Raw genomic sequence first — 18,908 nt, 5'->3', positions numbered from 1 at the left:
ATCAAACGACACCAGAACAAGGCATTTGTTCCTGTTTGATCCCACTGAAATGGAATTGTTGTGCTCCGGCATCGATTAGTTTGCGTCTCAGAGACTGTTGAGACGACACGAATTAAACATCATACAACATAGATTTTTAACAGAGAAGCCAAACTGATGGGGGTAATTTACTCTTAAATTTACTCCTCGGGAGGTTAAAAGTAAAAAAGATTTTATAACACACTGACTCGATGGAATTGCAGCATCGCATCTCTGGTTCGATCCTGAGTTTGGGTTACTGTCTGGGTGGAGTTTCTGTTCGTGTTCCTCTGAATTTCTTCTCACTTCCCATGAAATCCCAGTAGGTCTATTGGTGAAGATAAATTGCCCATAGGTGGGAATTAGTGTGTGTGGTGTACTGCAATGGATGCAACTAGCATTCTGTCCAGGATGGATGTGTATTCCCACCTCACCTCACGCCAAGTGTTGCTAGGAGAGGTTCTGTATCCATCATGAACCTGACACTGAGTAAGTGAGTAACCTTTTTTGTTCTCCAAATATTAAGCCACTGTACACAATGTTATAAAAATAGGGCGGCTGTAGCTCAGGTGGTAGAGCGGGTTGTCCGCTAATCGTCGGGTCGGAGGTTCGATTCCCGACCCACATGTCTATCCATACCAGAGTGTCCTTGGGCAAGACGCTGAACCCCGAGTTGCTCCCGATGGTAAGCTAGCGCCTTGCATGGCAGCTCTGCTACCACTGGTGTGTGAGTGTGAATGGGTGAACGAGAACCAGTGTAAAGCGCTTTGGAACCGTTAAGGTTAAAAAAGCGCTATATAAGTGCCGATCATTTACCATACAAATGTGATACGTTCAATAATAATGTTACATGACGTGACTAAAGTAGTATACTTGAATAGACAAGGTACTTTTAAGACATTTTGCTCACCTTTATTTCTTCACCGTGTCACGGTCTTTTCTAATGTCAATCGTGCCTCGTTCCAATTCCTTTTAATTTAGCGTGTGTTTTTTTTTTCTTCTTCTTCTAGTCCTCCAACTTCCTACTTCCGAGGTAAGTCGAACGCAGCATTGAGTTGAGATATTTTCCAGCAATCTCTAACCCGTGAAGCTTAAATATAAGATGAAACAGAATGAAGAAGTGAATCAACGTTCTGCCATTGCTCATCCCAGAAAACGTCTACATGATCTAAACACCCTCTGGCATTAAACTAGCGTGGGTAATGTGAGAGTTTTGTTTTCTCGCTTTTCAGATACTTGCCCAATGTTTTGATGAGCTTCTTTAACACCATGTGTGAGATGAGAGGGAGTCAGAAACAGTTGGACACGTAAATGCTGATGTCAGTAGTCGGAACAGACAATCGACTGTTAATTTGTAGATAGGGAGTACTTTATTGATCCACAAGGGGAAATTTGGTCAATCAGATGCTGGTAAATAAATGCCAAAACCGAGAAATAACAGAGCAGAAATAGGGAAATGGAGCTACACAGATGTGGATGCGTATACTTTATTGATTGCAAAGGGAAGATTTTGTGAACTAGGGGGGGAAAACAAGGAACTAAGAGACAACCCTAAGCCCAACCTGCATGTTTTATAGTACAGGCAACTACAGAATAACTGGACAAAAAAAAAAAGATTCTAGAAAGTAAACGTTGCACACGATAATTATTATTACCCATGAAAACAATCGATAAAATCACTAATTTTAACCATTGAGGGGTAAGAGCATGCCTAATAAAGTTCTCTTTCTCTCTATGTCAACCTCAACTTGTCTGATTCATCCTAATGGACCACATGGACACCCTAAAGAGTTTCACTTCCTAAAACATTCATGACCAAGTCTCATCCTTGCTTCAGTGTGTACTCTCACTTTAATACTGTAGATTTGTAACTAAGAACTGCTGCTGTAATCATACAGACAAAAGGCCAAAAAGACATTCATTGATTCTCAAGAAGGCAACACGATACGTAGATTAAGAGCCAGCGGGGGTGTAAACTTTTGAACAGGATGGATGGTGTAAATTGTTATTGTTTTGTCTTCTGGGAAACATGTAAATATCTTACGTCGCTTCTGTACTAAATGAAAAAAAAAGAAGATCTTTAAACGAAATAATAACAATTTACACCGATCATCTTGTTCAAAAGTTTACACCCCCCTGGTTCTTAACGCATCGTGTTGTCTTCTTGAGCACCGGTGAACGTTTGCACCTTTTGTAATAGTCGTGTACGAGTCCCTCGGTCGTCCTCGGTGTGAAAAGATGGACCTCAGCATCGTATATTCGCTGTTGGAAAGGAAAGGGGTCAAATTTGCAGAAGATACTAGAAAAGTAAAGAATGTGAAGGACCTGGAGGATTTTTCTGAAGAACGGTGGGCGGTTTAACTGCTCCGGATGAACACGGGACACGTGAAGAACTCTCACAGAACATAAACGCATCGATCATCCAGGTAACGACGCACGGTATTAAGAATCGAGCGTGTGTAAACTTTTGAACTGGTTCATTTGTGTAAAGTCGGTTATTATTGTGTCTTGTGGACTACTTTTATAATACATTTTTATGATCCTTCGTATTTATTTATTTATTTATTTATTTAATTATTACCATTTTGCGGATTCCGCAAGGCGTACGCAAACTTATGACCTCGACTATACACTGCTATGATATAATGAAGCTAATTCCGCGCAATAGGTGTAGACAGTGATCAGGGACGTGAACAAGGAAGATGGGAGATGAACAGGAAGTGTTCACGTTTTGTATTTGTAGTAGAGTAGATCCCTGTGCATCCCTTGGCTGAGAATAAAACGCTCTCTAGTTCCCTTTTCACAACATCTCCACAGCCTGCAGTGATACACACAGACCACCAATGATGAAAACCACACTGGACGGTTGTTAGTCGAATGGAACCTTGTAGGTTTTTCAACAGCTGTCAGACGGAAGAATGCTCACTAGCGTACAACTGACAAGCGGTTAAACAAAACTGCACGAGCTTGCACTTCATGTGCAGTGAATGTGACACAGTCGGGCTTAATTCCTCCCAGAGCGTCTGTCTTCTGGTTAAAGCTGAGCACGTGTTACTGCCGGGCTGTGAAAATGATCCCGGGATCTAGCACGCAGGGTGGGAATACCATCCCTGGTGGGACACCAGTCCACCACGTCCACAACTGGGGGCAATTTAGAGTCACCAAAGTACCTACTGGCATGTTTTTAGGAGGTGGGAGGAAACAAGAGAACCCAAAGGAAACCCACATAGACACGGTTAGAACATGAAACTCCACACGGACTGCACTGTAATCTGAACTCAGGTTCGAACCCGGGAGCCGTGAGGAGACAACGCTACTCGGTGCACCACCATGATGAATTGATATGTCACTGCTGGAAATAAATAAATAAATAAATAAATAAAATCTTGCAACGTTCCATGTCCAGGGTTTATTTATAGAAATGCTCTAGATTTTTACACCGATGCTTCCTTTATATATTTTCAGAAAATAAAGGGTACTAAACTCTTTCCTTCGGACTGGGTGGTGCTCTTAAACGTTCACCTTTTGTAGCGTTAGTGTATATCTTTTACCAGGGAAGGTATTCTAAAAGATTATTACAGTACATTCACATTTATCGTGTAATAATGAATACAGACTGAAGGAACAACCTTGAAGCACCCTGAATGGAAGGAAAGCTACCTTTAGTACCACTTTTTTTTTTCTGAAAGTGTACAGTAGACAACAGTTTATTGTATATTCCAGATATTCTATATTTATTACGTATATTCCATAGTTTTTATATTACTTTGGCTGAAAATAGATTTTGCATGTACACAATGGTGGCCCGGTGCTAATGTTTCCACAGTGAGTCTTAGCTAATAATTGAAAAAAAAAAAAAAATGGAGCTTTTCAGTCACCGAGTTGTGCTTTAACTTTCTGCTGCACAACACAATGCAACTGCGCCATCTAGTGTATAATGTCAGTGCTGCACAAAGTTCAATGTACTCCCATACTCTATCAGGAGCCCAGACACGCAGTTTTACTCAGAGGACTATTTTTCTGGGGAATAACAATCAGATATGTTTTATATTTAACTGGAACTTGAGTCATACGTTATAGCAATTAGATTTGATTTCTTTTGCTTTTTACTCTTTTTTTAAAATAATAATAATAATAATAATAATAATAATAATAATAATAATAAAAAGTTACCTCAGGAGTTACCTCAGAATGACCTATATTTTATAATTTATTGTTTTAATGTATTAAAAAAAACAAAAAAAAACAATTTGCGTTGTTGGTTGTGGGGGACTTTACACATATGGCAGAAAAGTAGACTTGTTGTAGTTTCAGTTTCACTTCATCCCTAACTACTGATACAACTTGCAACAGCAACATCCGTGTAATCACACGGGGAGGAAACACACGGGTTATTATTTTAACATCTAATGAATAAAATATATACAGCATGTAAACAACCAGATACGGATATTCTGATTCAGCCCTGGAATAAAGAAGAGCTCAGAAGAGATTCCACCCACTGGAGACAGTGATATCACTGGATAAACAGCCCTGAGTTCTCTGACCTTCTGTTACACGAGCCAGACTTTGTGAGCAGGTATTTCCCTCTTAAACTGTATAAAATGCAAATGCTTGCTGATTAAAGCCTTCAAGAGTCATAAAGTGAACGTTTATAGTCCATAGTTCTGTCAGACGGTGAAGCCTGATGTGACGTGAGGCATGTAAACATATCAACAGGTCCTACTGTCAACACACTGAGAGATGAATGGATATGTTTTTTAATAAATGGAAGAGAAGTTAAGGTCTTGGTGTAGTTGAGCAAAATTGGTTGTGTGCATGATGTGTGGTTTTTTTTTTTTTTTTTTTTTTTCTGGTACAACTGTGGCCAAGATGAGGAAATGCCATGAATACACAGTTTACTATAGTGCGTGAGAGAGAGAGAGAGAGAGAGAGAGAGAGAGAGATACACACACACACACACACACACACACACACACACACACACAGACAGAGAGAGAGAGACAGAGAGAGATAGAGAGTGAGAGATAGAGAGAGAGTGAGAGAGCAAGTGAGTGAGAGAGTGTGAGAGAGAGATAGAGAGGGTGAGAGAGAGTGAGAGAGCGAGTGAGTGAGAGAGAGATAGAGAGGGTGAGAGAGAGTGAGAGAGCAAGAGTGTGTGTGTGTGTGTGTGTGTGTGTGTGTGTGTGTGTGAGAGAGAGAGTGATAATGACGTGATAATTTAACTATGTGTTGGTAGATTTGATTTGCCTCACACGTCTGTTACTTCTCTTTGAATAGATTTAACATAACATCTGTCTGGCCCTTGACCTGGAGCTCATGGAGCTGAAGAAACCTTTAGATGTCTTGTGAGAAATGAATTAAACGTCGAAATTAAATAGAGTCTTAAATTATTATTATTTTTTTTGGGTCACCAAGTCACACCTTGCATTTTTTGAAAACCTTTTAAACCAAACGGAGGACTGTTACTCGATGCCATGGACTTCTGATTATCTGCTGTTCAGCTTTCGACATGGACCTGATGGAACTTCTAGACTTATGAAGATAGAACTTATTTCTTGGCGAAAATAACGTTTACTGATTAGATTCCATCTATCCATCTTCTATACATACTTCTATAAGGCGGGGTACACCCTGGACAGGGTGCCAGTCCATCGCAAGGCACACTCACATACACATTCACACACACATTCATACTACTGATTAGATTGATTCTACAAAAAATGTTGTGACCATCCTAAATGTAAGGAGGTTTCTAGGCTACATTTGCTATCCGTGGACTTCTGGAAGACTGTTACTTCTTGATAGTTTGGACTTATCTGGAGTATCTTGACATGGAGTAAATTTTATTTGTTGATTTGCAGCAACCCAACTTTGAAGTTTTTATTTATTTATTTATTTTTTCAGCTTTTCTATTTTCATTCAAAAGGAGGACTATTATTTCTTGATGACATGGACATGACTATCTCCTGTGTGGAGAATGCTATGTCTTGGAGAGACATGGAGAAGAGGAGAAGCTGTGAGATGCGTTCTTTCTGGTTCACAATGAAATGAAGTGTCTAAATTAAATCTTCCGCTATATATTTTTCTTTTGGACTGTCCTAAATGTAAGTAAAATTTTGAGGCCACCTTTTCCATCTGCTGTCACATCTAGGACTGTTACTTCTTGCAATTATGGACATAGTCGCTTACTTTCCACTCTTTCCATGAAGCTGAAGAAGCATCTTTATGCTGATAAATATTGTCAAATAAATCTTCTTGACCAACCAGACTTTGAAGACCTTCTGCACTTTATATATCTGCGTCAAATGAGGATCTCGGGTTGTGCAGTATTGTTTGTTAATCGTTTCTATAGCATCGACTGGATGAATATTAGTGAGACATTCCATCAGAAGGGCTATTATGCAGTCCTTGAAAATACCCGATACTTATAAAAGCAGCATATTCTACATGTGAAGCTGAGTCATGTGTGCACAGCAGCTGGTGCTAAGGCAGAGAACAGAACTGTTGGGGGCATTGTGCTGCGGTGGCACCGCTGAACCTTTGGATTCTGTGCTTGACCTGCTGCTGTCCTGGGACGTCCTCGTTTGGGAAGACTACCACAATGTCCAGGGTCTCCCTAAACCCCTCTGCTCCAAAACCAGAGACCTTCTGGACTTGGTGTACACCAAAGGAGAGGAGGCCTGCAGTCTGCTGCTGGCAGCTTTTGATCACGTCTTACCTGAGGCTCAGAAAGCTGGACTTTGCTTTGGGAAAGGTAATTCAAGGCAAAGGGACATCAAGAAGACTCCTACAAGCGCCAGTGAGGCTTTGTTGATTGACAGACCAGCACTGGTGAAGAAGATTCCGGACCATCTTGATAAGGTGTTGGAAGCTCTGAAGGAAGCTGGTTGCTTTACTTCACAAGACTGTGATGGAGTGCTGTTACCAGTGTACACACGTTCTCAGAAGGTAAGCGATACCTACACACACATATTGGACCAGTCCTTTCTCTGGGTGCCTGATGTATGAGATTTTATTGTCAGAACTTTTGTGTTTCTTGTTAGGTTAGAAAGCTGTTAGACCAAGTGAGGTTCAATGGGGAAGGTGCTGCCAAAGCTTTGCTGCAGTATCTGCAGCACATAGACAGTAAACCTCAAAGTGTGAAAGAGGAAAAGGAACTCTCGACTGGTACGTATGTGGTTTTCACTTGTTCTGCTCGTGTTTGTGCTCCCTGCTTGACTATCAAACAGGATCTTTGACTACAGTAGACTTCATTTGTTTTGCTTGAAGTTCTACACTTCAAATTTGAGTCTAAATAGGAAAACCAGCACTGTTAATTACCTTTGAATTACTAACATTGAGACTGCCTCAATATATATTAAATACTTATAATTTAGTCACGCCCTTGCTTCTCTTTCAGTTAAAGTTCACATAGCACTGGCAGGGTGTGTACTGTAGGAGAATACAAGACCTTTTTTATTGTAAATGGACAGCAAGGGAGTAGTTAGATACTTGTTGATTTATGATTCCTCACTACTCCCTTCTCCAGAATGCCTCCGCTACAAGAAGAAGCTTTGCAGCTCTGTTGACAGTCAGTCAAAAATTCTCAGCATATATGGTGGAACAAGAAGATTTTCCCTAGAAGATATCTATACTGATGGCCTTCTAGAAGTGGTGCAAAGTGACACAAAGGTTACAGATCTGGGTCTGCAGGATTTGGTGGGTCTGCTCGGGACCGTAAACGAGGAAGCCGATACAATACTTATTTCTGGTGAAGCAGGTATTGGTAAGAGTACCTTGCTGCAGAGGCTCCACCTTCTGTGGGCTCAAGGTACCTTGTTGACAGACGTTCACATGCTGTTCCCTTTCAGTTGCCGCAAACTGAATGCCGAGAAGAATATGCTCTCTTTAAAAGAGCTCCTGTTCCAGCACTGCTGCTGGGCAGACCAGGGTCAAGATGAAATTTTCCAGTTCATTCTCGACTACCCTCACCTAGTCCTTTTCACCTTTGATGGGCTTGATGAGTTTAAGCACAGCTTCACAGATGAAGAGCGCCATTGCTGTCCCACACAGCAAGCACCTGTACACACTCTGCTTTTCAACTTGCTTCAGGGTACCTTAATGAAAGGGGTACAGAAGGTGGTAACCAGCAGGCCCCAAGCAGTGGGTCCATCTCTGAAGCGGTATCTCCGCAAGGAAGTCCTGGCCAAGGGTTTCTCTCCTGTGGGAATCGAACACTTTGTAAGGAAACACCACAATGACATCACTGTAGCTACTCGGGTTGTAGAGTCGATCAAGGCTAATACAGCCCTACTTGGGCTCTGCCATATTCCTGTCTTCTGCTGGATTATATCAAAATGTTACAAAGAGTTGCTCGGATGTGGAGAAGGCAGCCCTCAGACAGTCACTGATGTGTACCTCATGGTTCTGAAGCATTTTCTCCAGAAGCAGGTGCCTCAGCAACATAGGACTTTGGGAAAAGGATGGCTTCAGGAACATCTAGAGCTGGTGAGAAGACTAGGACAGTTAGCACTGGAGGGTTTAGAGACTTCCTGTTATGTATTCACAGAGTCAGACTTGCAGAAAGGTAGCATCACACAGCAGGACCTTGATCTTGGATTCCTTATACAATGTAAGGATCTCTCAGACTACATTGACTGCAAACACTTTGAGTTCCTGCATGCCACCATGCAGTGCTTCTTTGCTGCTCTCTATATTGTTCTCAATAACAATGGCAACTGCTCTGTCATCGTGAAGCTCTTCCAGTCGCAATTCAAGCAGCCAACAGGTAATCACAACTGTCTTGTACACTGCATGATGCCTGTAGTCGATGACTGCAATGTAGCAGAGAGCCCAAACCTGCAGATCACCTCAGAATTTGTTGCAGGACTTCTGTCCCAGCGCTACCGCAGTCTCATCGAACCGTCCTGTCCTGCTGTCTTGCTAGAGAAAAAGTCTGAAAAAGTCATGAAGTGTTTGTCCAAGGGTATACAGAGGCATTTCAAATCAATCCCACCACCAGTGAAGGGTGAGAAGAAGAGCATGCATGCCATGCCAGGTTTTGTTTGGCTCATTAAGTGCATCTATGAGATGCAGGAGAACGAGATTGCTAAGGGTGCGGTGGCCAAACTAGAAATAGAGCACCTGAAGTTAACATACTGTAATATTGGGCCAGTGGAATGCACGGCTCTGGCGTATGTCCTCAGGTACCTGCCGAATCCTATTGGACTACAGCTGGACTTCAACTCAGTGGGGGATGTGGGATTGGAACAACTCCTGCCATGTCTTCATATCTGTCAGTCCCTCTAGTAAGAATGTCATTTTATTGGAAAACCTTAAACTGAATTGAATTTAATCATTAAAATACGCAATTATTATTGTATCACATAATTATTGTATTTGATATTTGATTCATTAGTACCTTCCTATAGTACACATTTTAGGGGGAACAAATGGTTCCTTAATGTTTTTTTTGGATGGGTTAAGGTTCTTAGCTTCTAAAAGGGGTTGTAAATAGAACTTTTAGGTGTTCCCCCAATGTGACAAACTGAATAGCTCTTTTGGGCTCTAAATTGAACCTTTTTTCTTCAAAGAGTGTATAGTAAGTATTCAAACTATCATACCGTTTTTGTGGAAAAACTGCTTTCATCTGAACAAACTACAATCTTGGAGAAATGGGGTTCATCTGAACGGTTATTGATGGTTATCCTAGCTTCCTAAGATTTTTCAAATGGGAACCCTTTGTTCTAGGGTTCTACTTATAATCTGGAGTTCCTCCAGACAAATTGAAAAACTCTTTAGGGTGCTAGAGGGAACCATTTCGTCTCTGAGTGTAGGAATAAATAATTATTTTAAACCAGTCGTATTAAATACATTCTTTTATATGGTATCTTCATGTAACCCTGGACATAAACACATAAACAATAACAATAATTAACATATGCAAATTAATATCGTAACTTAAGTATAAGTCTGCATAAACTCACTTTAAAGGGTTCTTTTCTTTTCTATTCATTGCAATCTTGACAGCTTGAGGAACAATAACATATCAGATGAAGGAATACGCAAACTCGTTGAGAAGGGAGTGCACTGCGAATGCTTCGTGAAAGTAGCGTGAGTTTGTAAAATTATTCGATATTTAATTCATACTCTCTTACAACACAAGTCGTAATGCTTTTTTTTTTTTTTTTCTTTTTGTAAAAATGAAAATGTATTTTGCACAGGCTGTTCAACAACAAACTAACAGATGAATGCACAAAGTATTTTGCCTGGCTGTTTAAGACAAAGAAGGACTTCGTTGCATTAAGGTATTATTTATATGAAAAAAAATAATAATAACGTGCATTTGTTGCTTTTATGAAACCACATTTCAATCCTAAAAATATATAGTATTTAAAGAAGTTAATAATAACCACAAGATTTTAAGTATGTGTTTTATAAACCAGTGAATTTGTAGGTCTTTTGATGTGTTTGAACAATGCATCAACTAATGAGGACCCCGTTGCTTGGCAACTAGGAAATATGGACGCTATGCGCACGGTAACCTAGCCAATGACTGATGCTAACACTTTAGCTAGATAATTTAAACCGTTACGCGATTTAAGAAAGCAGGATGACAGCAAAAACTAAACATAATTGTCGGGAATATCGACATTTTCCTCAGATGTGTTAGTAACAACTGAAAAAAGCACACGGTACGAGGGGAAAAATATTACACTTAGCATCAGCCGCTAGCTGAACTACGCTCAGTCGGCTCCGCAATATTATGAACTCTTTCAAAATGGTGTAATGGTCCCTGTGGGTGTCTACTGGTAATTAGTTGCCTTCTATTGGTGCCATATTACAGTATGTCTAGTGGATACCATTAAGAAGCGATAATGGTGTGTAATGGTATTTGTAGTGGAAACCATTAGAATTTCTGTGATCATTTCTACATCTATTCTGATTCTTTTTCCATTTCTCAGCAGGGTTGGTTGTAAGTTCCTGGTTTATATTTCTGAAGCAATTATCTGTCGAGTTTATTTAATCTAGGCTGAAATTCTCCTGCAATCCTGTCTATAATATGTCATGCTTTACAGACTCGGAAACAATAAGATCACATCACAGGGGGCCGAGCAGCTGGCAGAAGGGCTGCGGTACAACAAATCACTGCAGTATCTTGGGTGAGATGCACTGAAATATCGTTCTCATATGAAAAAAAATTCACGCGACGAACACAGACGAGCAGAGTGATACCGTCAGTGGACCAGAACTAACTGCTGTATAATTGTTATTATGCTGAAGTTTTTCTATAAGATGTATATTGAACAATTTATGGAAGGAGTCTCCATTGTCAGCTCTTTATAACAGTCAGAGATAAAGCTGTAATTTTATGTTTTCTAATTTTTTTTTTTGTCCTCCAGGCTGTGGGGAAATAATATTGGAGACAAAGGTGCCGAGGCTTTAGCAGATGCACTGAAGGACAGCACCACGTTGATATGGTTAAGGTATGAGTCATGTGATGCGATAGACGGGAATATACATTGGATGAGAAATCCAGTACATCTCAATGAACCATAAACACACACACACACACACGCACACACACACACACACACACACACACACACACACACACACACACACAGTTATACCCAAGGGCAATTTAGAGAAGCTAATTCACCAATTGGCATGTTTTTGTGAGGTGGGAGGAAACCGGAGAACCCAGAGGAAACTCACAAGGTCGTAGTGAGAACATGTGAAACTCCGCACAGGCAGTAACCTGAGCTCACGCTCGAAAAGGGAACCTCCATCCTGCTTACCCATTGTTTCCTATCTATTTAATATTATTCGTATTTTATTTGTATTTACTGGACTTTGGAAAAGGAGGAACATTTTTACTGTATACTTTTGTCATACAATACAATAACAAAGATTTAATTATAAAAACGACCATAACTGTTTCCCCTTGATATAGGAACCTCTTCTCTCCTTATTTCTTGATTGGATCACGGCCAGAAAAATGTAGAATTGAAGAGACACGAAGCTTTATTTCTTTCTTTCTTTCTTTCTTTCTTTCTTTCTTTCTTTCTTTATTTTATGGCGTGGGGATGCACCCTATATTTTGGACAAACATGAATTGTTAGCATGTAGGCCTTCCTGAGAATAATGTGATAACATAAGATGAGATAAGATAAGATAAAAACTTCAATGATCCCACGCTGGGGGAATTCCCTCGTTATAGCAGTTCAATTACACAAAAGAACACATTAAATAGGAGTCGAATCGAAAAAAAAAAAAAAGTCTAAAAATATATATAATAGGAACAGAGAAAATAAGAGTAATAATAATAAAAAAAATAATAATGGTAATATGTATAATGCGAACACCTCAAATGTATGTACAGATGAATACAAATATGAATATATACAGCTAAGTAACACCTTGTTTATATACGGATAAGTGATAAATGGATTATTGCACAGTTAACGCTAGAGGATGAGCAACAAATAGTAATAAGTAGTAATGATAACATCACTTTATTTCTGTTCCCCGGTACTATGTCCATAGCCTTGCGGATAACAACGTAGGCAGCGCAGGAGCTCGTGCCTTAGCGGAGCTTGTTAAGAGAAGCACGACACCTCTGGTGCTCTGGTGAGCTGTTACGATTTTTTATTTATTTTTTTTGAAAATGCTTTGAAAATTTATTTACTTTGAAAATGTATCCTTTGCACTGTGGCCTTTTTTCACGTTACTACTTCTACCTGCTATCTACTTCTCAGGCTGAACCCAAACTGCATTAAGAGGGATGGTGTGGAGTGTCTGATTGAGGCTTTGAAAGAGAACTCTACTGTTAAGGAAGTGTGGTAAGAGCCGATTTAATGCTTATACCTATGTAATTAAACTCACATGGTGTAGAGAACAGTGTTCAGACTGTGAAGGATTATGGCTCGTACGGAAAACGATTCGCAATCGACAGTATATCGGAAGATTTCTGGCATTAATGCACTATAACAGATGTACTAGGGATAACTGAGAAGCGTGTGTTGTTCCAGGTTGAGAGGAAACAACCTGAGCGCAGAGGAGGTGAAGGAACTTAGCGAGCGAGAAAGCAGACTCATCTTCTAAGGGTGAAAGAATCAGACCGGTTCTTCGTTCTATAATCAGTGTGCTGTTTATCCATTTTATTTAACAGATTGAATGTATAAATAAAACACGTATTAACCGTTATAAAATGCATCAACACATCTTATGGAGGAATGTCTTCTACTTTTTATTTTTAATGCAATGTTTAGCTCTTAAATACATAACAGGTGTTTTTTTGTGTGTGTGTGTGTGTGTGTGTGTGTGTGTGTGTGTGTGTTTTTTTTTCCCAGCATTACCAAACATACCAAACGCGGTTAACGAGAAAACATACTTATGGCCTGAGGTCATTATTACTTTATTTTGATTTTTTTTCTAATTAATCATTTACTTTGAATCTATCTTTTGGTGAACAGAGCTGTACGTTCAAAGTGACTTCATCAGTCAATATCACGATATCATTGAAAATAAGTAAAGAAGATAAAAATAAATAAATAAATAAATGAGTGAAACCGAATGTCCTTTCCCATGACCTTCAGGAAATTCAGACGCTACTTCAACTTCCTCTTGAGCAGGTAGTTTGTGGAATATACCAAATTTTCCTAGGGGTGAATGTATTCAGGTGTGCCAGTAACCAGTGTTGAGTAAATTTTGCGGTTCACTAAAATGTACATAACCTACAATGGATGAGTCATGGAAAAGGATGTTGCAAAGCACGAGATATTACACATTTACACAGAAATAATAAGAGTTTTTGAGGTATAACGAGTGTATAAAGTGGAGTTATAATGAGCTGGAGCATTAAAAAATAGCAGTAGATTTGTACAGTAAGTTGTATTTATAAAGCTATTTATCGGAAACATGTAGATAAACGGGTGTGTGTTTAAAATATTGTTTACATTTGTTTTGCATACATGTTTGTAAATGTGATATTAGTGTGACACAGAGGGCACCCATATGCTGTATTATGAACGAACATTATTTCCAGTTATTTTCTAACACATAGTCCCCAGTAATCCACCAGTGTTTATCCGAGAGGTCTTTACCAGTATACTCTATACTAGTATGTGCACGCTGTAACAGAAACAAAAGAAAGAAGAATAGAGTATTATTAACTTCACATACTGCACTTATTGTATGTTGTACCATGTTACTTTATGTGGATTTATATTTAAGTCATTTCTATATCATTTTTCTATATTATTTTTGCTTTCTATGTGTTTTCTCTCTCTAATAAAAGTTGTGTGATCTTTTTGTATGATAAACATTTATTTTTTATTTTTTCCAAATGGCATAAAGAGCCTGGGAATTCTGAGTGCACAAGTTTACATACGTTGAAATCCTGAAACCAGAAAGACATTTCAAGTGAGTCGGGTTATCACAAGTAACCAAAAATGGTCAAAAACTACACGTATGTGTTGATATTAATAGTACAATAAGTAAAATTATATTTCTGACGGTGCATTAATGTAGATCTTTATCCCACTCGTCTCTAATGACTTTTTAAAGTCTCTCGCGGTTTGTTTGGAATTATATTGATTCTCTGGTATTTATTTATTTATTTATTTATTTGTGATTGTTGTTCTGTTATTTTTCTTCCCCTTTTGGTTGTGTCTTTTTGTCACTTTCCTAAACTTTCCAAACCGATGGTTGTCACTGTTGTTAATAGTATATACCTAAACACTTTCTAAAGCGCTGTAAAAGTTTTTGTTTGTTTGTTTGTTTGTTTCAAGTCTTCCGAGAGGTTGTATTAAGCCTATAAATAAGGCAGCAGGTGTTTCAAAACCATTAGAAGTCTTAATAAAGCTAATTCAAATAAATTGACAACAAGTATGCAAACTGATTGATATATATATGAAAACAAACAAACAAAAAGAGTCATATTCATGCATCACAAATTAACCCAATCTTATTACACCAATAATACAGTATCCTAGGAGTTTTTTTTTTGTTAACCTTGCTTTTGCCAAATACTACTGTCGTAATGGTTGAATCCTAATTGACTGCCTTTTGGAAGAATAGTGCATTAAATGGGCCGTAAAAGTCATTATTGTACACACTCGGTAGTGCACTTATCTAGCGAGTCGTCATCCATTTTGGATTCAGCCTATAGGCTACCGTATCTCTTCAAACGAACCCAACGGAAAACCCCAGGAGGTGGGACTTAAGCTCAAACAGCCAATCAGCACTGAAAACAGCGCTTTTTGCCCAATCAGAAGCGAATATATGTAACCGAATAAACTAGGTTTATATAATAATACACACTATAAATGATTGATATATATTTAAAATAATTTGCTGCCCTTACGTCATTATTATTATTTTTTAAATTAAATTTCGGAGCAGTTTTCTTTTATTTAAAAAATAAAAGCTAGCCGGTTAAAACCAAACAACTATTTATTTTAACGCTAGTTGTGGTTCGCTACATATCTAGCGTGCTAGCTAGCTTGCTTAGCAACTTAACCAGAGACCAGTACAGTGCTAGCGGTTAGACTGGTACTCAACCGCAGCTAGCACGCTAGCTAGCCGAACCATTCACGTTCTGTATGTAAACATCAGGAATAAGGCAGCGGTGAGATTTCCACATCGAAGACGAAGAGATTTTTTCCTTCAAGGAAGAGCTCCAAGAAGGTATTTATGTATGTCATTTGGATAAATAAGAGAAAAGTTGTTTCTTGCTAGCTGAATAACGTTTTCACCTGCATAGACTTAACGTTATTCCTGAAAGTGTAAACAGCGCAGCTACATTATTGTCATTATTGTGTTAATTCGATGCAAAATAAATAAATAAATAAATAAAATAAATAGAAATCAAAATAAAAATCTTGCTTTGGTAGGTTGTGATGTTAGCTGAGTAACTACTGGACAGATGTTTATCCCTGGTTAATGACACAGGTGATTTAAATCTGCTGTTACTGTAGATGCAGTACAGATGTGGTGTCATCTCATGTAGGCTTATTTATAGCACCACTGATCAGCTTATATATTTCTTTATATTGAAGAAAATGTATCCCGACATGGTCTTTGTGATTCAGGTAGAGATCCAGGTACATCAGATTTTCTCCAAGATATATATATATATATATATATATATATATATATATATATATATATATATATATATATATATTTGAAATCTCACAATAGAGGAGAGAAGATGTCTCCACCATTTCTTTTCCCACAAACCCATTTGGGGTGTCCCGGTTTGTCATGATTTTCACTATATTCAAGGTTTTACAGCAAATCTGGGTTCAAAAACAAACAAACAAACAAACAATCTAACCCCTCCTTATAAATGTTGTTTTCACCAGGACGTACGATGGCACAGACCGTTACAAACCGAGGAGAGAAAAAAAAAACGAACTGATATTCACTCATCTTCAGTAAGCGCTTCATCTTGGTCGAGGTTCCGGTGTCTAAGACGTACGTGAAGGATGTATTCAATGACACAATACAGAACCGCTCGTTAAGGTGAATCCTTACTCCGACGGAGCATGGCTCACGTTTAGTGTCGGCTTGGCTCGCTCAGGAAAAAAGTACCAGGTACTATCCATGGTGGAAAACCCCTAAAAAGCGAGCAGAGTCGAGTCAAGCTGGTGGAAAAGCACCATCGTTGAGGTCAATGTCGAGGAAACCCGGAGAACACGTGAAGATCGGGATCGATATTAACGTCGGAGCGATTAGGGATGAGCGATATAGACGTAAAAAAATATATCACGATGTTTCATGGTATAACGTTGAACACTGTCTTTTAGGCCGTACCCTTCTGAAAGGAGTCCGCTTTACGATCTCCAAATCTTTTATTATTATTATTATTATTATTATTATTATTATTATTATGAATTTTATCTAGATATACTCCCGTATTGGCGTCCATATCACTAAGGAACAGGTTAAAAAAAAAAAAAAGACAAAGTTTGATTCCAAAAACCCACACAAAAATAGTTGATGGAGGATACTCTGGTTTTAATTTTCTTTAGTCTCTGAAAATTTTATTTTTTTGTCCATGGGGGCGTGTCTCGTTAGCGGTAAACATGTGCCGCATCCCAGTTCACCTGTTTATACTACGCACTAAAAGTACGCCCTCATTTCGTAAAGAAAAAAGTACATACGCTTTGATTTGAGACACACTCGTTCTAATCTGGGATCCTATTTAGGATGGATAGCAGGCGAGTCTTTTTGTATCGGCTTCCCGCGCTCTACTCTCTCTCACCATCGGCGCCGCTCTCGGACAACCTCGCCGCAAACGCATAACGTACACGGCGTAAATGCATAACGTACACGGCGTAAACACAAAGTATACCGCGTAAACGCATGACGGACACGGCGTAAACGCATGACGTACACGGCGTAAACACAAAGTATACCGCGTAAACATATAAAGTGGACAGGGTTGGCTGAAGTGGGTAGTGAGATCATCGTTCTTCATGTCGAGTTATTCTGGGTACTGATAAGTTTAAATATGGCGGCAGAGGCGAGTGTGGAGCGGCGTGTCTCAAATCGGTGCATCGACTATTGTGTAAATCAGTCAAGTGCTTCAAGACACTTCCTGTTTCAAAAGGAAATACGTCAACATACAGACCCCATCATGAGACGTTTCAAGGGGTGTCGAGTGGGACCTGTGAAGACTGAAATGCTTTTTAATCTATATTTCGGAGAAGTCGACTGTCAGATCACACACCCACCCACACACACCCACACACACCCCGGCACTAACCGGAATCGAATGATCTTTTAAAGATGCTCGTACGATACACGGCACGCATCACTAAGTATCGCAGCCGTTCGTTTTGCTGACAAACCGCCAGCGGGCTGCTCCCGAGGTCCGTTCAGTTCGTGACGGTACGAGTAAACGCAGCCGTTTCCCGCGCTCTACTTTATAACAGACTTGAGAAATGACCGTATCGGATATCGCTCCTGAAATTACAGCACTGACCAAAAAAAGAAGCATGAAACACCACGTCTTTTACACGAGATCCCTAGTTGCGTCGGCCGTCGCTTATCGTAAGATCGTACAATCATGTCTCGCTCATTCGGTGAGAGATTTACTCAGCACTTTGGTATTGTTCAGCATGGAGTGGAAAGTGTGTGTGTGTGTGCGCGTGTGTAAAATCCCCTACAGCTTCCTTGACACAGCCTGCAGCGAGAGGGGAAACCCCAGCATCCACACACTGCGCGAGTGAGTCAGCGTGGATGTCTGTGTGTAAAGAACACACATCGTTTGTTCATCGTTACATAAATGCAGATCTTGGCAGCGCGTACGTGCCGATTAAAGGAATAGTTCAGTGTGTGTGTGTGTGTGTGTGTGTGTGTGTGTGTGTGTGTGATTGATAGCACAGCTGTATCATCTCAGAAGGTGCAGTTTGGCTGCGACTTCACAGAGCGATGCCGTGGTTACTCCTTGGCGTTAGGCGTGAGACTCGTTTAAACCTGTTTCCAGTATTTAATTCACGCTGTTCAGAGTGAGACTTCACGTTCAGTCCGTTCGCTCCAAAACGTCCAGCTGAACGTAGGCAAGTCCTCACGGCGTCCTCACGTGACATGGTTTTTAACGTGATAAACGTGTTATTCGTCGTTTCCACTTGTTTGTACTGGAAAACCTTCCGAGCTCCATTTTTACTGCCTTAAAAACTACACGCTTTGTGATTTTTAAAAAAAATACATATATATTTTTCTGAAATGCTATTAAATGCCTTTAGATTTAGTGTTTTTACTCGGATCGAACGGAAAACGTGGCGTCCGTAGACGTCGAATCGTCGCTCGGCCCGTTCGGCAGTGCAGGCGTCCTCCTTTCCACGGCTGACGTCAGGTAAAAGATGAACACCGCTGTCTTTTTCTTTGCTCCT

General features: G+C 39.6%; 2 protein-coding genes across 3 annotated transcripts in view; both read left to right on the top strand.

Annotated features, from left to right (window-relative positions):
• The first annotated feature begins 4,328 nt into the window (after positions 1 to 4,328).
• On the top strand, positions 4,329 to 13,864 carry nod2 (nucleotide-binding oligomerization domain containing 2). The gene is made up of 11 exons (XM_017459332.3): positions 4,329 to 4,597; positions 5,299 to 6,969; positions 7,065 to 7,188; positions 7,550 to 9,308; positions 10,030 to 10,113; positions 10,224 to 10,307; positions 11,079 to 11,162; positions 11,403 to 11,486; positions 12,550 to 12,633; positions 12,762 to 12,845; positions 13,035 to 13,864. The coding sequence occupies exons 2-11, from the start codon at positions 6,484 to 6,486 to the stop codon at positions 13,105 to 13,107; spliced, it is 2,946 nt and encodes a 981-aa protein (XP_017314821.1). The 5' UTR covers positions 4,329 to 4,597; positions 5,299 to 6,483; the 3' UTR covers positions 13,108 to 13,864.
• A 1,450-nt stretch (positions 13,865 to 15,314) lies between these two features.
• The window catches only part of cylda (cylindromatosis (turban tumor syndrome), a), a 25,783-nt gene continuing 22,189 nt past the window's right edge, over positions 15,315 to 18,908 (top strand). Inside the window, exon 1 of one of the 2 annotated variants that reach the window (XM_053676595.1) lies at positions 15,315 to 15,693. The gene's annotated coding sequence lies outside the window, so the exon portion shown is untranslated. The remainder of the gene's footprint in view (positions 15,694 to 18,908) is intronic. The other variant, XM_053676596.1, reaches the window with a different exon arrangement.

The sequence above is a fragment of the Ictalurus punctatus genome, chromosome 27 (genome assembly GCF_001660625.3).
Source record: "Ictalurus punctatus breed USDA103 chromosome 27, Coco_2.0, whole genome shotgun sequence".
Classification (NCBI taxonomy): Eukaryota; Metazoa; Chordata; class Actinopteri; order Siluriformes; family Ictaluridae; genus Ictalurus; species Ictalurus punctatus.
This window is presented reverse-complemented; position numbering and strand designations above follow the sequence as displayed.